The 16,398-nt window shown below is 39.1% G+C and overlaps 3 protein-coding genes across 3 annotated transcripts; all 3 read right to left on the minus strand.

Annotated features, from left to right (window-relative positions):
* Nucleotides 1-432: 432 nt before the first annotated feature.
* LOC114552974 (G2/M phase-specific E3 ubiquitin-protein ligase-like) lies at nt 433-2,730 on the minus strand. The gene is made up of 5 exons (XM_028574069.1): nt 2,652-2,730; nt 2,115-2,425; nt 1,324-1,499; nt 803-975; nt 433-622 (listed from the first exon to the last, which is right to left on the minus strand). Exons 1-5 carry the CDS (start codon nt 2,663-2,665, stop codon nt 433-435), a joined length of 864 nt encoding a protein of 287 aa, XP_028429870.1. The 5' UTR covers nt 2,666-2,730.
* Nucleotides 2,731-3,214: 484 nt separating this feature from the next.
* Nucleotides 3,215-4,916, minus strand: LOC114552976 (uncharacterized). Its single transcript, XM_028574070.1, has 3 exons — nt 4,534-4,916; nt 3,613-3,825; nt 3,215-3,386 (listed from the first exon to the last, which is right to left on the minus strand). Exons 1-3 carry the CDS (start codon nt 4,830-4,832, stop codon nt 3,215-3,217), a joined length of 684 nt encoding a protein of 227 aa, XP_028429871.1. The 5' UTR covers nt 4,833-4,916.
* Nucleotides 4,917-13,274: 8,358 nt separating this feature from the next.
* On the minus strand, nt 13,275-16,095 carry LOC114552977 (olfactory receptor 11A1-like). The gene is made up of 3 exons (XM_028574071.1): nt 15,180-16,095; nt 13,520-13,757; nt 13,275-13,380 (listed from the first exon to the last, which is right to left on the minus strand). Exons 1-3 carry the CDS (start codon nt 16,093-16,095, stop codon nt 13,275-13,277), a joined length of 1,260 nt encoding a protein of 419 aa, XP_028429872.1.
* Nucleotides 16,096-16,398: the final 303 nt, after the last annotated feature.

A 16,398-nucleotide genomic window follows, 5' to 3' on the forward strand; every position in this document is an offset into this window, starting at 1 on the left:
TTTGTGAATGAACTGGACAGAAGGAGTTGGGGAAAAGCCGATAGGTGGTACCACAGATGCTCCAGTTGTGAAGGCCAATATCTTCTCTAGTTTGGATGGCCCTTCTTCTTCTGTAAAAACAAAAATATTATCAGTGGTAGTTGGTCCAATTAATGTGTATGTGAATCATCTCTAAAGCAATTAACATCAGCTGATACTGAATAAATTGTCCAGTTAGAGTATTTCACTTCTCAAAACCAAAGCGTCTAAAATCTGAATGCCTCTTATAGCAATGAATTTATAACCGGTCTTTCATCTTTCAACATTCGCAGGTTGCTTTGTGATACGACTACCAAGAGAATAAAATAAAAAGAATGATACTAAAAAAACAGATGCATCAGTTTATTTGACCATTAAACCATTAATTACCTTCTGCATCTTGGAGATAGTCCCTCAGAAAGTAACGACCATCTCCTCAGCAGCTCTCTTGTTGCTCCCTTCTGGAGAGAGACGAATGCTGAAAAGATCATCCACCTGGTCAGCAGTCAGTGTGTTTGGCTCATAGCAGAACAGGGGTCGAAAGCTGTCTGGATGTCGTCGTACTTGGTCCAGAACCCCAAGAGTTTTCAGTCCTTCACAGAATCTGTACAAACATGGAATAATTGTACAATCCATAATTCAATTGTACACTGTGAAATTGTCCCTTAGTTTTATACAAACATAAAAGATTTTGTGAAGCTAGTCTTACACCTTGTTGGTCAATGGTTAAAATTATTACTCCTTTTGAGATTGATCTGACTGTACAACAACTAACACTGAATACCTTTGAAATGGACTTTGAACCCTGTGGATGACCTGAAACATGACAATGTCTTGTACCAGCAAATCCCTGTCTCTTATCGACCGCATAGGCCTCAGACATCCTGCATTGGCCAAGTAGTCAAGCAAAGGTGCATTTGACTTCTCAAGGTCCTCAAGTGTTGTACTTTCAGATACCTAGCATCACAAGAAGCAGCGAGATGGCTTGTTATGGAAGTTTCTTATTAGTCATTTAACTTATTAGTATGAACCCAGACACTAGTGGTCTGCATACTACAGAATGCCTAGAGGTCCCCTAACAGTTCATGGCAGTGCAGGTTTTTTCCACACATTGCTACAATGTGATAAATAAGAAGGAAAATATGCTTTGCTGTTGACACTTGTCCGTTGAATAATGGTGGCATTCAAACTACAACATATGGAAAAAGTGGGCTGATACTCCTTTTCAAAATGAAAAACAACAAGAGAACCTTTTAATGTAAACTAATTATAATGCAGTATAACATTCAAAAGCTATCTACTGACCTTTTTTACTTTTTCCAAGAGTTCTGTGTCAGCTATGTCTTCTAGTTTTGGATTTACTGAACCATTGACCAGAAGACAAAATACTGTTGGCGAGAGGAAGTTTGGTGGTGGACCGCCATGTACCAAGCTCACTGCAATGGCTTTGCCAGCAATGTAGTACCAGTCCTCTCTTAGAGCTGCAAAACAATGGCATAAAAAAGGAAAAACAATATTGATAAATACCACATTTCGGCAAACAAAAACTGGCTGTCAATTAAAGGCCGGGTCTCGAATGATGACCGAGGCCATGGTTGACACAAACAAATAAAAGCTAGGTCTAAAACATTAGTGGAGAAGTGAGCTGCAATATAATATGCATGCCAAGGATGATATACATTTCCAATAACTTAATCTAATAAATTCAGCAATATAATTTTGCTTTGTCCAGGGTGAAAAATATAAACTTTTCCTTTTCAGTGTGACTATCCAAATTCAGTCACTGTGGATGCATTTCTTAGCAAAACTGGATTGTATAGTACCATACATGTTCCACAAGGTGACAGTAGCCAAATTTCAAGGGCCATGTGGGAATGTTGCAAATCAAAGTTTTGCACAACACATTGCTGCAAATCTTTCATGAAACTGTAGAGGGATTTTAACTGAAAGTGCTGATGCTACTACATGAAACCATGGGATTTCCAGTATAATATTAAATAAACTGTAAATCAGTTCAAAAGCTACAAGTTGCATGTCAGAATCACTATCAATTAAAATGGCTCACATTATGATTTTTTAGAAAAGCCTGGCATTACCAGTACTGTCAAGAGCCAAGTTCTTGCTGTTTTCTTTTCCCTCAAACATGGGTGACCTGGCAATAGTCTCCATCAGCAGCCTTAAGAATTCCCTTCTTGGTCCTCCTAAATCAACTCCTTCTTCATTTCTCCCCATGTCATCGGAGAATTTTACACAGATCATCAAATTGGGGTCGTAGGATACCCTTTGGAAGCCCCGCATGGCTCCTTCCCAGACAGCAGAGCGATTTATATTAAATTTGCACTGCCGTTTTGTGCTAATTTTGCTTGACAGTTCCAGCAGTATCTCTTGGACTGGGACCTTTTCTGCACTATAAACACAAAATCAGAAATGAATGATCAGACACACATTGATGTGACATAATTTACAACAACTTGTATTTGTATTTTGTGAAATTGTTGGTTGTAAGCAACCATTTAATCCAAAACATGGATGTGATAATGTAAGGGATAAAGGATTCATATCAATTATGAGATCACATCATTCTCGAGTTATCCTGATCTGTCAAGCTCACATACTATGTGTGTGCTACTCACATTTGACTCTCCATACTGGCAAATATGGCTTGGTTTAATTCCTCATCATCTGAAGAGTCAGGCGGAAGAGTAGCCACGAGTGTCAAATATGAGCGTAGTCACCAACATGATCAGTTGTGGTACCACTAGTGCCAGGGTTCCCATTACCATTTGCAAGGTAGCCTCCATCATCACCACTGGTGCCAGCGCCCCCATCACCTCTTGCAAGGCAGCCTCCATCATGACCACTACTGCTGACAGTGTGATTGGGGCCATAGCTGTCTTCATGACCAGTACTAGTGCCAGGTTTGCCCTCTCCATCATGACTGCTAGTACTGGGATACTCATTACCCTCATTGCTCTAAACCTGGTAGCAGCCCTGGTGGTGCCATTACTGCTCATGTCTGTGCGAATCTGAGGACCATCAACTTCAACACAATCATCATCGCTGCCCTTAGTTGCACGCATGCTTAATGTTGATCTGGTAGTAATGGGAGAACAGTCGTCTTCTTCTTGGAGTCAATCTTAAACAGCGAAAGAAAAAATAAAAATTTTTTTTATATATTATATTTAGCACAATTTTATTAAGTGGTAAAAACAAACAAAATCGCAAAAGCGTTAAAAAGGGTCCTTGATGGTCTCACATACAGGGCTTTGGTTTTAAAGACCTTGTGAATTAGCATCCCATTCAGCTCCTGACCATCCTGGAGCTTAGGGAATACCAGCTTATTGCCACAAGCCATGAGAAACTGGAGGCTAGAAAGAAGACGGGGATATTACAACAACAACAAAAGCTTTAGGCTATGTAGCACAACAGTGTATACTCGTTGTTAGTCATTGTCGTTACTATGTGTGTGTAGGGGCGCCACTTTGGCTTCTTGCTCCAATTAACTGTGTGACTGAATCAAGTATATTTTAAAACAAATGCTGAGCAAATGTTTGTAATAATCACCAAAGTAAGAGGAAAAAAAGAGGCATTTACCTGACATCATCTGGAATGTTCTCACCAAAGCCATTCCTGATGCGTTCTAAAACAGTCTGGTGGTCCCAGTCCTTCTGTAATTCAAAGGCACTGAGGATGTGTCCATGTTTGTGTAACCATGATTTTGGACCTTGTTTGCACACTACTCCCCATGATTGATTAGGGAGTAGTATTACGTCCTTGTTGAAATGGTCATGCTGCTGTGTCCTGACTCTGAAATAAGAATGTAACAATCAGACCACATAAAAACAGCCAGTATAATATAAGTCATACTGCTAAAGGAAATACAATACAAAATACTAACCACCACCCCCTATCAACATTATATAAATAATGGGTAGTAGTGGTTATCAATATCAGTTATATTTAACCCAATAATATTCATATTTAGGTCAAATATATTAATTTTAACCAATTTTATCACTTCAAGCCCACTTCAAGAACACTCTTATTTACGTGATTTCTCTCTGAGCCATAAATCTAACATGAAAAACCACATATCTGCCCTTCCCTTTAACAAGGACTCATTAGCTATTGTGGGCAGTGGACAGGGCATGGAAGGTCATAATTTGTCAGCCACCTTGAAATAGGACTGGTGTTTCTGAGTGAAATAAATGTAATGTAAAAAGGGGATATGTAATAAACAGTCATTCCTTTATGCTGAGACATAGATGAAAAATAATCAAAGACAAAAAGGGGGCATACATAAAAAGTATTTTTATGTATAATCAGTATTTTTTTTACAAGCGGCATTCTTAGGACCCGCGGAAACCCTGTATTAGGGTGGTAGTGAGGGCTCAATCCCCCGCATGTTTGTAGTGGAGGCACAAACAGCTAACTGTTTAGCTCACTACCATGCCTTGTTGCGTTACGTTATGTTGGATTAAACGATAATTTACAAAAAAAACTATTTATAATTACCTTTTCCTCCTCGTGGCTGAAGTCCAAGAGCTGAAGCGTTGCGCTTGATAACGCGGCGCACACTCTCTCCGGACTGGAGCTGCAGTGGGCAGTGTCACGGTGCTGTGCTGTCCGGAGGGGAAAAGCGACGCTATGTGACTGTCCAGTGTGTCGCGGCTTGAGCTTGAAGTTGCAACCGTCGGTTGCTGCCCGACTGTTGTCGCATTAGACAAGGTTCTGATGGTCTCCGCTGACGCCAGTACAGTGTGAAGTAACGCTGCTGCCTCGGTTAGGCTGCTTGCAGGCTGTTGGGCAGACATTAGTGTTGCGAACAACGTGGCTGACGATCAACCATAGACAGTATATCGATCAAGACCTGAATCGCAATGTGAACACGGCTGTGAATTGCGCATTTTTGTTTAACGGAAGCCCTTCCGGTTTTACTGAAACACCTTCCGTTTTGACTGAAATGCCTTCCGGTTTTACTGAAACACCTCTCACACACTATAGTGAAATCCTCTCACACACTATAGTGAAATCCTCTCACACACTATAGTGAAATCCTTTCACACACTATAGTGAAATCCTCTCACACACTATAGTGAAATCCTCTCACACACTATAGTGAAATCCTTTCACACACTATAGTGAAATCCTCTCACACACTATAGTGAAATCCTCTCACACACTATAGTGAAATCCTCTCACACACTATAGTAAAAAGCTGTCATATAACATATAACCAAGTGAAACATCTCTCACACACTATAGTAAAATCCTTTCACACATTATAGTGAAATATTATATATATATTATATAAATGTATGTATGTGTATATATATATATATATATATATATATATATATATATATATATATATATATATATATAGTCCGACAGGTGCAGTTAAGCGTGACACTCATTTGTCCGGACACGCCTAAAAACCAGAGGGGATGGAGCCTTCTCTGTAGTAGCTCCCAAACTCTGGAAATCCCTCCCACCCCAGATCAATTTATGTAATACAATTGTTAGCTTTAAATCAAATCTGAAGACACATTTGTACTCTCTTGCTTTTAAATCCCTTTGATTCCTAATGTTTGTTGTTGTTGTTTTAAGATTCAGAGCTATGAACTGAACTCATCTTTTTCATATCCATTTACAAATGTTCAATTGTTGTTTTATTCTATGTTATTTTATTTGATTCTACTTTGGCCAAAAGATATTCATGGTACCTTGTATACTTGATTATGTATCTTCAAGGCATACTGTTTATGCCTTCCCTGCTCTACCTATAAAGCACTTTGGGTCAACTGTTGTTCGTTTAAATGTACTATACAAATAAAATGACTTGACTTGACTTTTGAGAAAATAACATAAAGGTCCGCCTTTTGACATACTAACTTGTTAGTTTAATACTTATTGGCTAAAAATGTGTGTCAAAAAAGCTGTGTCAAAATAAGTAATTTCATTGGTTACATTTTCGTGTCGTGATCTGCTAATTTTAATATTCAAATGAGCCATGTGTTGATTCACCACAACACGCGCTCACCGCAGTTGCTACCACCAGGTTGTCAATCAAGCTCTCAGCGACAGACAACGTAACGTTAACTAACGTTGGTTGTTGGACTGAAATTCTGAAAATGCTCATACTTATGTGTATAGGCAAAGCCTATACATCTGAAACAGAAGGTGCTGTATTTTTATTTTTACCCTTTATCTATCCAGATAAAAACATTAAGAACTGTTTCTGTATGATGTTTATTAGACCTATGTAATCTGAATTGGAAGGGTACGTTGTCATGAGCTGTATCTTGTATATTTATTATTAGCTATGTGGTATGTGTATGCACCTTTATGTAATCTGGTGAAAAAGATAAGATAAGATATTCCTATATTTGTCCCACAATGGGAAAAGTCCAATGTTACAGCAGCAAAGTGAAAAGAGAAAAAAACAGAATAAAAAACAGTAAGAGTAAAATAATAAATAAAAAATAAAAACACTATGTACAAGAGAAAAAACAATAAGAATCCACAAACAATAGATAACATAAATAGTAGCAGCAGCAGCAGCAGCAGTTGCACAGTAATTATTGCACATTGTTATTATATATAAATATTATATATATTCAATAATTATTGTTATTATTGATGCAGAGAATTTTAACATTAAAATTTAAAACGGGATCATACCCAACAAATAGCTGTTTGCGTGTCCCTGCAAGGTGTCCTTCTTTTTGATGTGAAGGAAATGGCCACCCTAGTGTCCCGGTGGACGCAGCATTAAAACATGAAATAAAACACAAAAACGCTCTCAAACAACATTTTTAGAGAGGGCAGGACTTCAGAGAGTTACAGTGAAAAAATAAGAACGAATAAAAAGAGAATAAAAGTTAAGAAGTTAAAAAAAGCGAACTCAAAGGCTGGAGTAACATAACAGGCACCGCACATGCGCTTTCACGCATGTGCACTACTGATCAGCTTAATGTATATATATAAGAGCGTTTCACTTGTATGTGTGAGAGCTTTTCAGTAGTGTTTATGAGAGCGTTTCAGTTGTATGTGTGAGAGCGTTTCAGTAGCGTTTATGAGTGTTTCACTTGTATGTGTGAGAGCGTTTCAGTAGTGTATATAAGAGCGTTTCACTTGTATGTGTGAGAGCTTTTCAGTAGTGTTTATGAGAGCGTTTCAGTTGTATGTGTGAGAGCGTTTCAGTAGTGTATATAAGAGTGTTTCACTTGTATGTGTGAGAGCTTTTCAGTAGTGTTTATGAGAGCGTTTCAGTTGTATGTGTGAGAGCGTTTCAGTAGCATTTATGAGAGTGTTTCACTTGTATGTGTGAGAGCGTTTCAGTAGTGTATATAAGAGCGTTTCACTTGTATGTGTGAGAGCGTTTCAGTAGTGTATATAAGAGTGTTTCACTTGTATGTGTGAGAGCTTTGCGTTTCACTTGTATGTGTGAGAGCGTTTCAGTAGTGTATATAAGAGCGTTTCACTTGTATGTGTGAGAGCTTTGCGTTTCACTTGTATGTGTGAGAGCGTTTCAGTAGTGTATATAAGAGCGTTTCACTTGTATGTGTGAGAGCTTTGCGTTTCACTTGTATGTATGAGAGCTTTTCAGTAGTGTATGTAAGAGCATTTCACATGTGTTTGTGAGAGGTAATTCTGAATAATGTCCCTGATGGCCCCTCATAGATACTGACCACTGACTGTATATATGTATATTGTAGTGATACTGACCACTGACTGTATATATGTATATTGTAGTGATACTGACCACTGACTGTATATATGTATATTGTAGTGATACTGACCACTGACTGTATATATATATATTGAAGTGATACTGACCACTGACTGTATATATGTATATTGAAGTGATACTGACCACTGACTGTATATATGTATATTGTAGTGATACTGACCACTGACTGTATATATGTATATTGTAGTGATACTGACCACTGACTGTATATATGTATATTGTAGTGATACTGACCACTGACTGTATATATGTATATTGAAGTGATACTGACCACTGACTGTATATATGTATATTGAAGTGATACTGACCACTGACTGTATATATGTATATTGAAGTGATACTGACCACTGACTGTATATATGTATATTGAAGTGATACTGACCAGACTGTATATATGTATATTGAAGCGATCCTGGCGTTAAAGACCAGCTGATTGCTGCCCGATTCTTTGAAATGAATGGCCGCATTGCATTGTGGGATAGGCCTATTGGCTTTGAATGCTTCCTGCTCGGATCATATCGTAATGTTCTGTATTACAGCATATACTGTAATATTTCACCAGTAATAAGACCGAAATAATATTATTAAAGTAAAGAAATGAATACCATGATAACATCTAAATAAATGTTGATAGATGTAGCATTATAGTTTAAAAAATATAAATCAACAAAAAAGCAATCCAGCTTCCCTGGCCGAAATATATTGGGCTAAAAATACCAATAACTGTCACAGATTTCGAGTTAAGGGGCGGGGGGCGTGTTTTTTTCTTTCGTCGATAGGGAATAACATGAATGTCTATCTGACGGATCCCCTCGTCGAAAAATAACGTCAAGGGTACCCCTATTTGGTTGAAACTTGACGCCAGGGTCCTTGTCCATGCGTCATACATTTGACGAGTAGGGAGTGAGATTGTGTTGTTGCAGTCCATACATTAAAGGGTTGAAGATCGGTTGGCAGGTCAGGAAGTATAATGACAAAAGATTTCATGGGTACACTGCTCATATTAAACCTGCTCTGTACTATTTCAAAGAAACACCCAAAAGAAAAGTTGAGTAGAGAAGCGAGGTGAGGTGTGCAGGTACTGACAGCTTTCTGTCTGGTCTGTTTAGAACCTGAAAAACAAACTTTAAGAATCCTCATGTAAGTAAAAGATTGAGAATTATAAGACCAAAAAATACAGTAAACATATACACAAGTCCATGTATTGTTATTGACGGTTGTGTCAAAGCATGCCAGTTTAACGATTGGGTAGTTGTCACAGTACACTTTTTGAATCGTGTTCCCACACAGCTGTAAGGTGACACTCAGAGATATCACGACAACAATGTGAAGTACACTGTATAACCATACGGACGCAATAAGCACGGCAACCTTGTTAGATGTCATACGAGTGTTATATTGCAGAGGATAACAGATAGCAAGGTATCTGTCATAAGACATGATGGCTAAGTTAAACAATTCTACATTTGCATAGACATGCAGAGAAAAAATCTGTACAAAACAGAAAGGAGCAGAAACAGTGTGAATGTCAGAGAGGATCTGAACCAGAAGGAATGGAAACAACCCTGTACTACCATACAGTTCATTTACAAACAGGCTGCACAGAAAAAGGTACATAGGTTCATGTAAGCTTCTGTTCATACAGATAACCACAATCAGCAATAGTTTGGTACAAACTATTACCATATACTGTATAAAGACATAACAATCAAGAAATATAAATATTTGAAAACACCGATGTCAAAGTAGGCACCAAGTTTGAAATATGAAACCTGTGTAGAGTTGATCATGATTATTCTTTTGGTTGATAAAGAGATTGTTAACAGTGTTTAGTGGATAAACATATAACAGAAATGATGCAACATTTTCTGGCAGCTTTTTAAAAGCTTAATTGTGAAAGAAAAATCATCAATAATATAACAACACACCTCAGTGTAACACAGGTTGAGACACTGCTATAGTCCCACTGTGACCCCCTCCCAACTGAGTGGAGACACTGATTCTCCTCCTTTTATTCTTTTCAAGTCACACGTCATCATCAAATCACACCCTGATTGTTTGTATTGATTGAACCTATTAAATGTTTTATCCTGTTTTATATAGCAGATGTTAATAGTGTTTATCTTATGTCCTGTTATTGTAATTTATATCTGCCAATTGGGACTACAGATGGAAATTAGCCTTTGGGCTATAATCTGGCACTTTTACGTGTACTGCTGTACATGTTCTTTAAATGTGCATTGTCCTTAAATAAATAAATAAATAAAAAACTATTACAATTATTATTCTAGTGGTGCCTGGGTAGCTTGCCTGGTTGAGTGTGCGCCACATGTACAGAGGCTCAGTCCTTGCCGCAGTAGCTGCAGGTTCAATTCCAACCTGCCGTCTTTTGCTTCATGCCATAACAGTTGCAGAAGTTCCCATAAATGTGTGGCACTTGTAGGTTGCTTTGCTTTCACTTTTCTGTCCAGTTCATCCCAAACCAGCTCAATGGGGTTTAAGTCTGGGGACTGTGCTGGCCACTCCATGTTTTTAAGCTTACCGTCTTGTTCTTTTTTCCTAAGGTAGTTTTGGCATAGCTTGGACTTATGTTTTGGGTCATTATCTTGCTGTAGGATGAACCCCTGACCAACTAGGCGCATACCAGAGGGTACTGCATGGCGCTGCAAAATGCTGTGGTAGCCGTTTTGGTTCAGGGTGCCTTTCACTCTGTACAAATCACTGACCCTGGATCCAACAAAACAGCCCCAGACCATCATGCTTCCTCCTCCATGTTTGACAGTTGATGTCACACACTGAGGAACCATCCTTTCGCCTACTCGACGGCGTACAAAAATCAGTCCATAACACCTTCTTCCAGTCTTCAGTAGTCCATTGGCAGTGTTTCTTGGCCCAGGCAAACTTCTTTTTCTTATTCTGACGTCTTAGCAATGGCTTTCTTGCTGAGACTATCAAACCTGCAGCTCCAAGTCTTCTCTTTCCAGTTGAAACTGAGACTTCTTATTACGACCACTATATAGCTGTGCTTGAAGCTGTTGTCCTGTGAGCCTCCTATCACGCAAGCTGTTGACTCTCAGAAACTTGTCTTCTGATTGTGTTGTGGCTTTGGGTCTGCCAGACCTCTTCCTGTCAGAGTTTCCCCCAGTTTCTAAGTGCCTTTTGATGGTGAAGAATACTGTACTCACTGACACATTGACTTTCTTCGCAATTTCTCTGTAGGAAAGACCAACATTCTTAAGTGTTATGATGGTCTGTCTCTCTTCCATTGTTAATTGCCTTTTTCCCGCCATTTTTATGGCAACACACTACTTTCTGCAGTACAATACTGTTCAAATAATGGTCACGGGTATATGGTACCACAGTGTGTTCCAGCAATACTTTGATACAAACAGAGGGGGTTGTAAGTAATCCAGACAAGTTGCACCGTCTGCACCGCCAATTACCATTGTAGTGTTGAACGGAGGTTCAGTTGAAAAAAACAAAGACAGCTAAAACTATATTACTGCTTAGAGTGTATTAATCCAAAAACAGCTGAACTTATATTACTGCTATAAAAGTATTGGTAAGTATTGCATTATTAATGGAACATACATACATTTCAGAATTTTACAAAAAGGCCTTTTTCAGGTAACAAGAAATGGGTTAACAAGGTAAAGCTGTTCTGCAGCAATGGAGGTTGATTAGGCTCAGCATTCAACGAGGGTCGGGTTTCCGGTACATAGACAGACCAAAAACAAATGAAATGAAATGAACTGTTTAGATTTTGAATATAGGCAGTCTTGCGAAAATCATTGCCGAATTGACAATTTGCTCCAACGTTTTCGGAGTTGAGAAGCTCCATTAAGTGACGCGGCAGCTGCTAGCTCGTCACTCGCCCAGTCATGCTCAGAGACCCCACTGTAAACTGAAGGTCTCTCAGACCAGTCTCGTAAATAAGAGGCTTTTATTTCGCCGTTGACAGATCGTTTGTTTAAATATCACAACACGTGTCCATCATAAGATTAACGGGAACCTGTGGTTAACTGCCTTTTCAGAGTTAAACTCCACAAGCGCCTGCAGGCTTAACAACCTCACTGGCCGTGCACACACACACACACACACACACACACACACACACACACACACACGCCCACAGTGCAGCAGGCAGAGGCGGGGGGAGAGAGAGAGAGAGAGATACCCTTTCTCTTCGGGAGACTTGATTTTACTTGAAATTATGACATAGGCTATATATTAGATATACTATTTAGTTCATATTTTTTGGTGTATTTGTTTTCTGATTTATTAGAAGTTGAGTTTCAGTCTGTATGATAAATGAACAGTTGTACATAAAGTGGTAACATGCTATGACATGTTATGTAGACTAAATGGGAGACACCAACCTTTATAATTTGAATTGCTAATTTCCATCTGTTGTTCCTGGGCATATACAGTGCACTACAATAATATAGAAATGATAATTCCACATAATACTAATAGGAACACATAGGACACACCAGTGCATAGGCCTACTTCTTTTTTAATTTAAACTGACGTAAACTAATACACTAATAATAGGGATTGCATTCCGCTCTTTTGAATAAGTAAAGGTTGTTTGAGCTAAACCATAAACAATGAAATTAAAGCTCAAAAAGTTTTATTTTTCAATATTATTGCAGTAGTTGTAGCATTATGAGGTTTTTTTGTCCAGAGATTTTTTTTAATACAAAGTGGTTATATTGTTCTTGTTTTTATTGCTAGCTGTTATTTTGGAGCCCTGCAGGTAGCCTCTGTGCTGGCAGTGTTGAGCAATAACAGGAAGAACGCATCGTCTCAAACTGTTAACAGTGTTTTCTGTGCTTGTCAACTTGCGGGTTCATTCTTCCAAGAACAACCAGCAAGAACGTTCTCCCCAAGAACACAAGTCCGTTCTTTGCATTCTTGAGATTGAGAAACACCAACAGAGACTAAATACACAAGGTAACGAGGGTGAAACAAGGGACAGGTGACACAAGGGCTCAGAAACAGGTGAAACAGATCAGGGTGGGGCAGACAAATCACAAAGGCGGGAAAACACAAGGCAGGAAGTAAAACAAGACATGACATGGGAGAAAACAGACTACAAAATAAAACTGGAAACTGAAGCATTAAACATACACAAGGATCAAAACAGGTTAAAACGCAACAGAGAACCGAGAGACAGTAAACAACAAGGAAACAGGGAATGAATTAACACAATAAAACAGGAAAAACTATAACAGAAAATCACAACCATGACAGTTGTGATCTCCCCCAAAAAAAAAAAAAAAAAGGAGTAGAAAACAATCCAGGGAGGGCGGATGGCGACCGAAGGAGGGACGAACAAAAGTCAACCAAGGGAGGACGGAGGGAGAACAAGGGAGGAAAAATAGGTATGCCAGAACAGGGCAGAGCAGGGCTCGGGAACTGAGGACATCAGGGCTCGGGGGGCTACAGGCAGCTTGGCTGAGGGGCTAGGGGCAGCGGCGAAGGCGGAGCCCCTCTGTCAGCTGATGGCGAAGGCAGAACCCCTGTCGTGGCCGAGCAGGACGGCGAAGACTCTCTGGAGGCCAGCGATGATGCCACCGCCGAAGGTGGAGCCCCTCTGGAGGCTAAGCAGGACGGCAAAGGTTGAGTGTCACTGGAGGCTGGACAGGCGAAGGATCAGCTGGACCGGAATCAGGAGACAGTTCAGCTGGGCCAAGGTCCAGCAACAAGGCAACTGGAACAGGAGCGGGCCGAGCTGCTGACAGAAAACTGGAGGCAGGAGTCGGCCGAGCCACCGTCAGCACACTGGAGGCAGGAGCCGAAAGGAGATGGGGTGCATGTGAGACATCAACTGGGACCCCCGACTCAGGAACAAGCTGATCCAGCCTGACATCTATCACCAAGCTGGGTTGCAGTGCCTCAGGGTTGCTGGGCAGTGGGGGCTCAAGGCTGTTTGGCAATGCGGCCTCTGAGTCTCTGGGTTGCCGGACAATGCCGGAGTCTATGGGGCGCCGGACACCACGGGCACTGAATCACTGGAAAGCATGAGCATTGAAAGCAAAGTCACTTGAATGCTGGACAGCATGCGTTCAAGGCCGCAGGACAACAGCTGAGACTCTAGAAGGCTGGTCAGCTGAGACTCTGGAGTGCTGGATATCAATGAGGGCTCTGGACTTCATTGTTGATTTATCTGTCGATTATTTTCTTGATTAATCAATTGGTTGTTTTGTTTATACAATGTCAAAAAACTGGACTTTGGGGTCAAGTTTCTGGCTTAGGTTCCTGATATTAAACCCACCCCTTCTGCATTACATTCTATTATATTTTGTCCTGCCACCTGAATTTATTTTTCCTTCACATACATAAAGACGTTTCCAAATTTATTTGATGCAAAAAAATGAATCAGTATGAAGGAAATGATGTTTGACACTTCATGGGGTAGGTAACCCAGACCACTGCTACCGTATATCTCCCCAAAAGCGCATTCTGAGCCAGGAAAAATCCTGAAGATGACAAATACACATAAAAAGACCCCGTTTAAACTCAGACTGTCCTCCCAAAAACAAACCCATAGATCGCTTGTACAATCAGTACTTAAGACCAACATTTACATTTTGCAGCAACCATCCACAGTTATTCCCACAATTATCACTATCACTTCCCTCTCAACTTAATAAAATGTCATGAAATCAAAGTGACACAACAGCTAAGCTGAGCTAGAGGGAACACTGAAGTTGGCATACACATTATATGACAGCCACCAGGAGTGTATCCACCCTTGTTATTAGAACTGGGATAAAATAAATGTATCAATTAACACAAAATTACTCAGATTCTGTTTTTTTGCAGTTTAATTTCATCTAAATACAAACTTCTTAGATGGAACTATGTGGAAAAGTCAATGTTGTAATGTGATGGGGCTTTAGGTACAGCTGGGAATCACAAGAGGTCTACTACAATTTATTACCTTTCTCCATCTTCAAATTATGTCCCCAAAGTAAAAAACATCAACATCTGTTTGTTCATCTCATTTCACTTTTATTGGTGCAAAATGGGATCGTTAAGCAGACAAACTGATGGAAAATAAATGTCAAATGTTGTAATAAAGATACATGTGCATTTGATAGAATAATAGATCAATACTTGCCGTCCGAGTATTGCTACAGTATTGCCACAGAAAATATCGTGATACAATAGTGAATAAATATTTTTTCCCCACCCCTAGCATTAACAGTAATAATACATTTTATTTATATAACGCTTTTAAAGTTACTCAAAGAAAATTTACAACAAAGAACATTAAACATTTCTCCACCGGTTCTTACAACATAACTCAGTTTCTCACAGATGGTCATTATTTCTAGTTTCTACATCATTTTCCTATAAAAATTGATTCACTCTTTAACACTAGTTTACATTTGACCAAAGATCAGACTTTTACATAGGCTACGTATTTTAGACATTTGCAGTCCATACATTAAAGGGTTGAAGATCGGTTGGCAAGTCAGAAAATATAATGACAAAAAAATGCGCAACATCATGGGTACACTGCTCATATCAAACCTGCTCTGTACTATTTCAAAGAAACAACCAAAAGAAAAGTTTATCAGAGAAGCGAGGTGAGGTGTGCAGGTACTGACAGCTTTCTGTCTGGTCTGTTTAGAACCAGAATAACACACTTTAAAGATCATCATGTATGTGTAAAGGATTAAAATGAGAAGACCCAAGATTACAAGACAGGTGTTAATGAGTCCATAAATGTTATTGACTCTGGTGTCAGAGCAGGCCAGTTTGACAATAGAGTAGTTATCACAGTAAACTTTGTTAATGATGTTCCCACAAAGCTGTAAAGGAGCACTTAAAGATATCAAGACAGCATCTCCAACAAATGGGTAAAACCACGTTAGAGCAATAAGCACGGTAACCTTGTTAGAAGTCATACGTGTGTTATATTGTAGAGGATAACAGATGGCAAGATATCTGTCATAAGACATGATGGATAAATTAATAAATTGTATATTTGCATAATTATACACACAATAAATCTGCAGGAAACAGAATGGAGCAGAAATAGTGTGAATGTCAGAGAGGATCTGAACCAGAAGGAATGGAAACAACACTGTACTACCAAACAGTTCATTTACAAACAGGCTGCACAGAAAAAGGTACATAGGTTCATGTAAGCTCCTGTTGATACAGATAACCACAATCAGCAAAAGATTTGCACAAATAATTACAGCATAAAAACAGATAATGATCAGAAAAAATAAGTATTTAAAGAGCCCAATGTCAAAGTATGCACCAAAAGTGAAATATGAAACCTGTGTAGAGTTTATCATGATCATTCATTTGGTTCACAACCTTTTATAAGTTTGCACAGGATGAACAACTGACAATGTTATACTTTGTAGGAGATTTGCAGAAATCAAATTAGTTTAAATGTCACATTTATGCTTATTCTGGACTCACTGTATAAACACAAAAGCAGTATTCCGCCTGCAGAGAGTAAATACATAAATTATTACAATAACACATATTCTCCAAACTTAGCATTTACCTTATTCAAAGTCAATATAATGTTATGGTTAGAAATGACAGATCTGACAGTTTATGACATTGCGTAAATCATCTTACATTCATCT

Source organism: Perca flavescens, chromosome 3 (genome assembly GCF_004354835.1).
Source record: "Perca flavescens isolate YP-PL-M2 chromosome 3, PFLA_1.0, whole genome shotgun sequence".
Taxonomy (NCBI): Eukaryota; Metazoa; Chordata; class Actinopteri; order Perciformes; family Percidae; genus Perca; species Perca flavescens.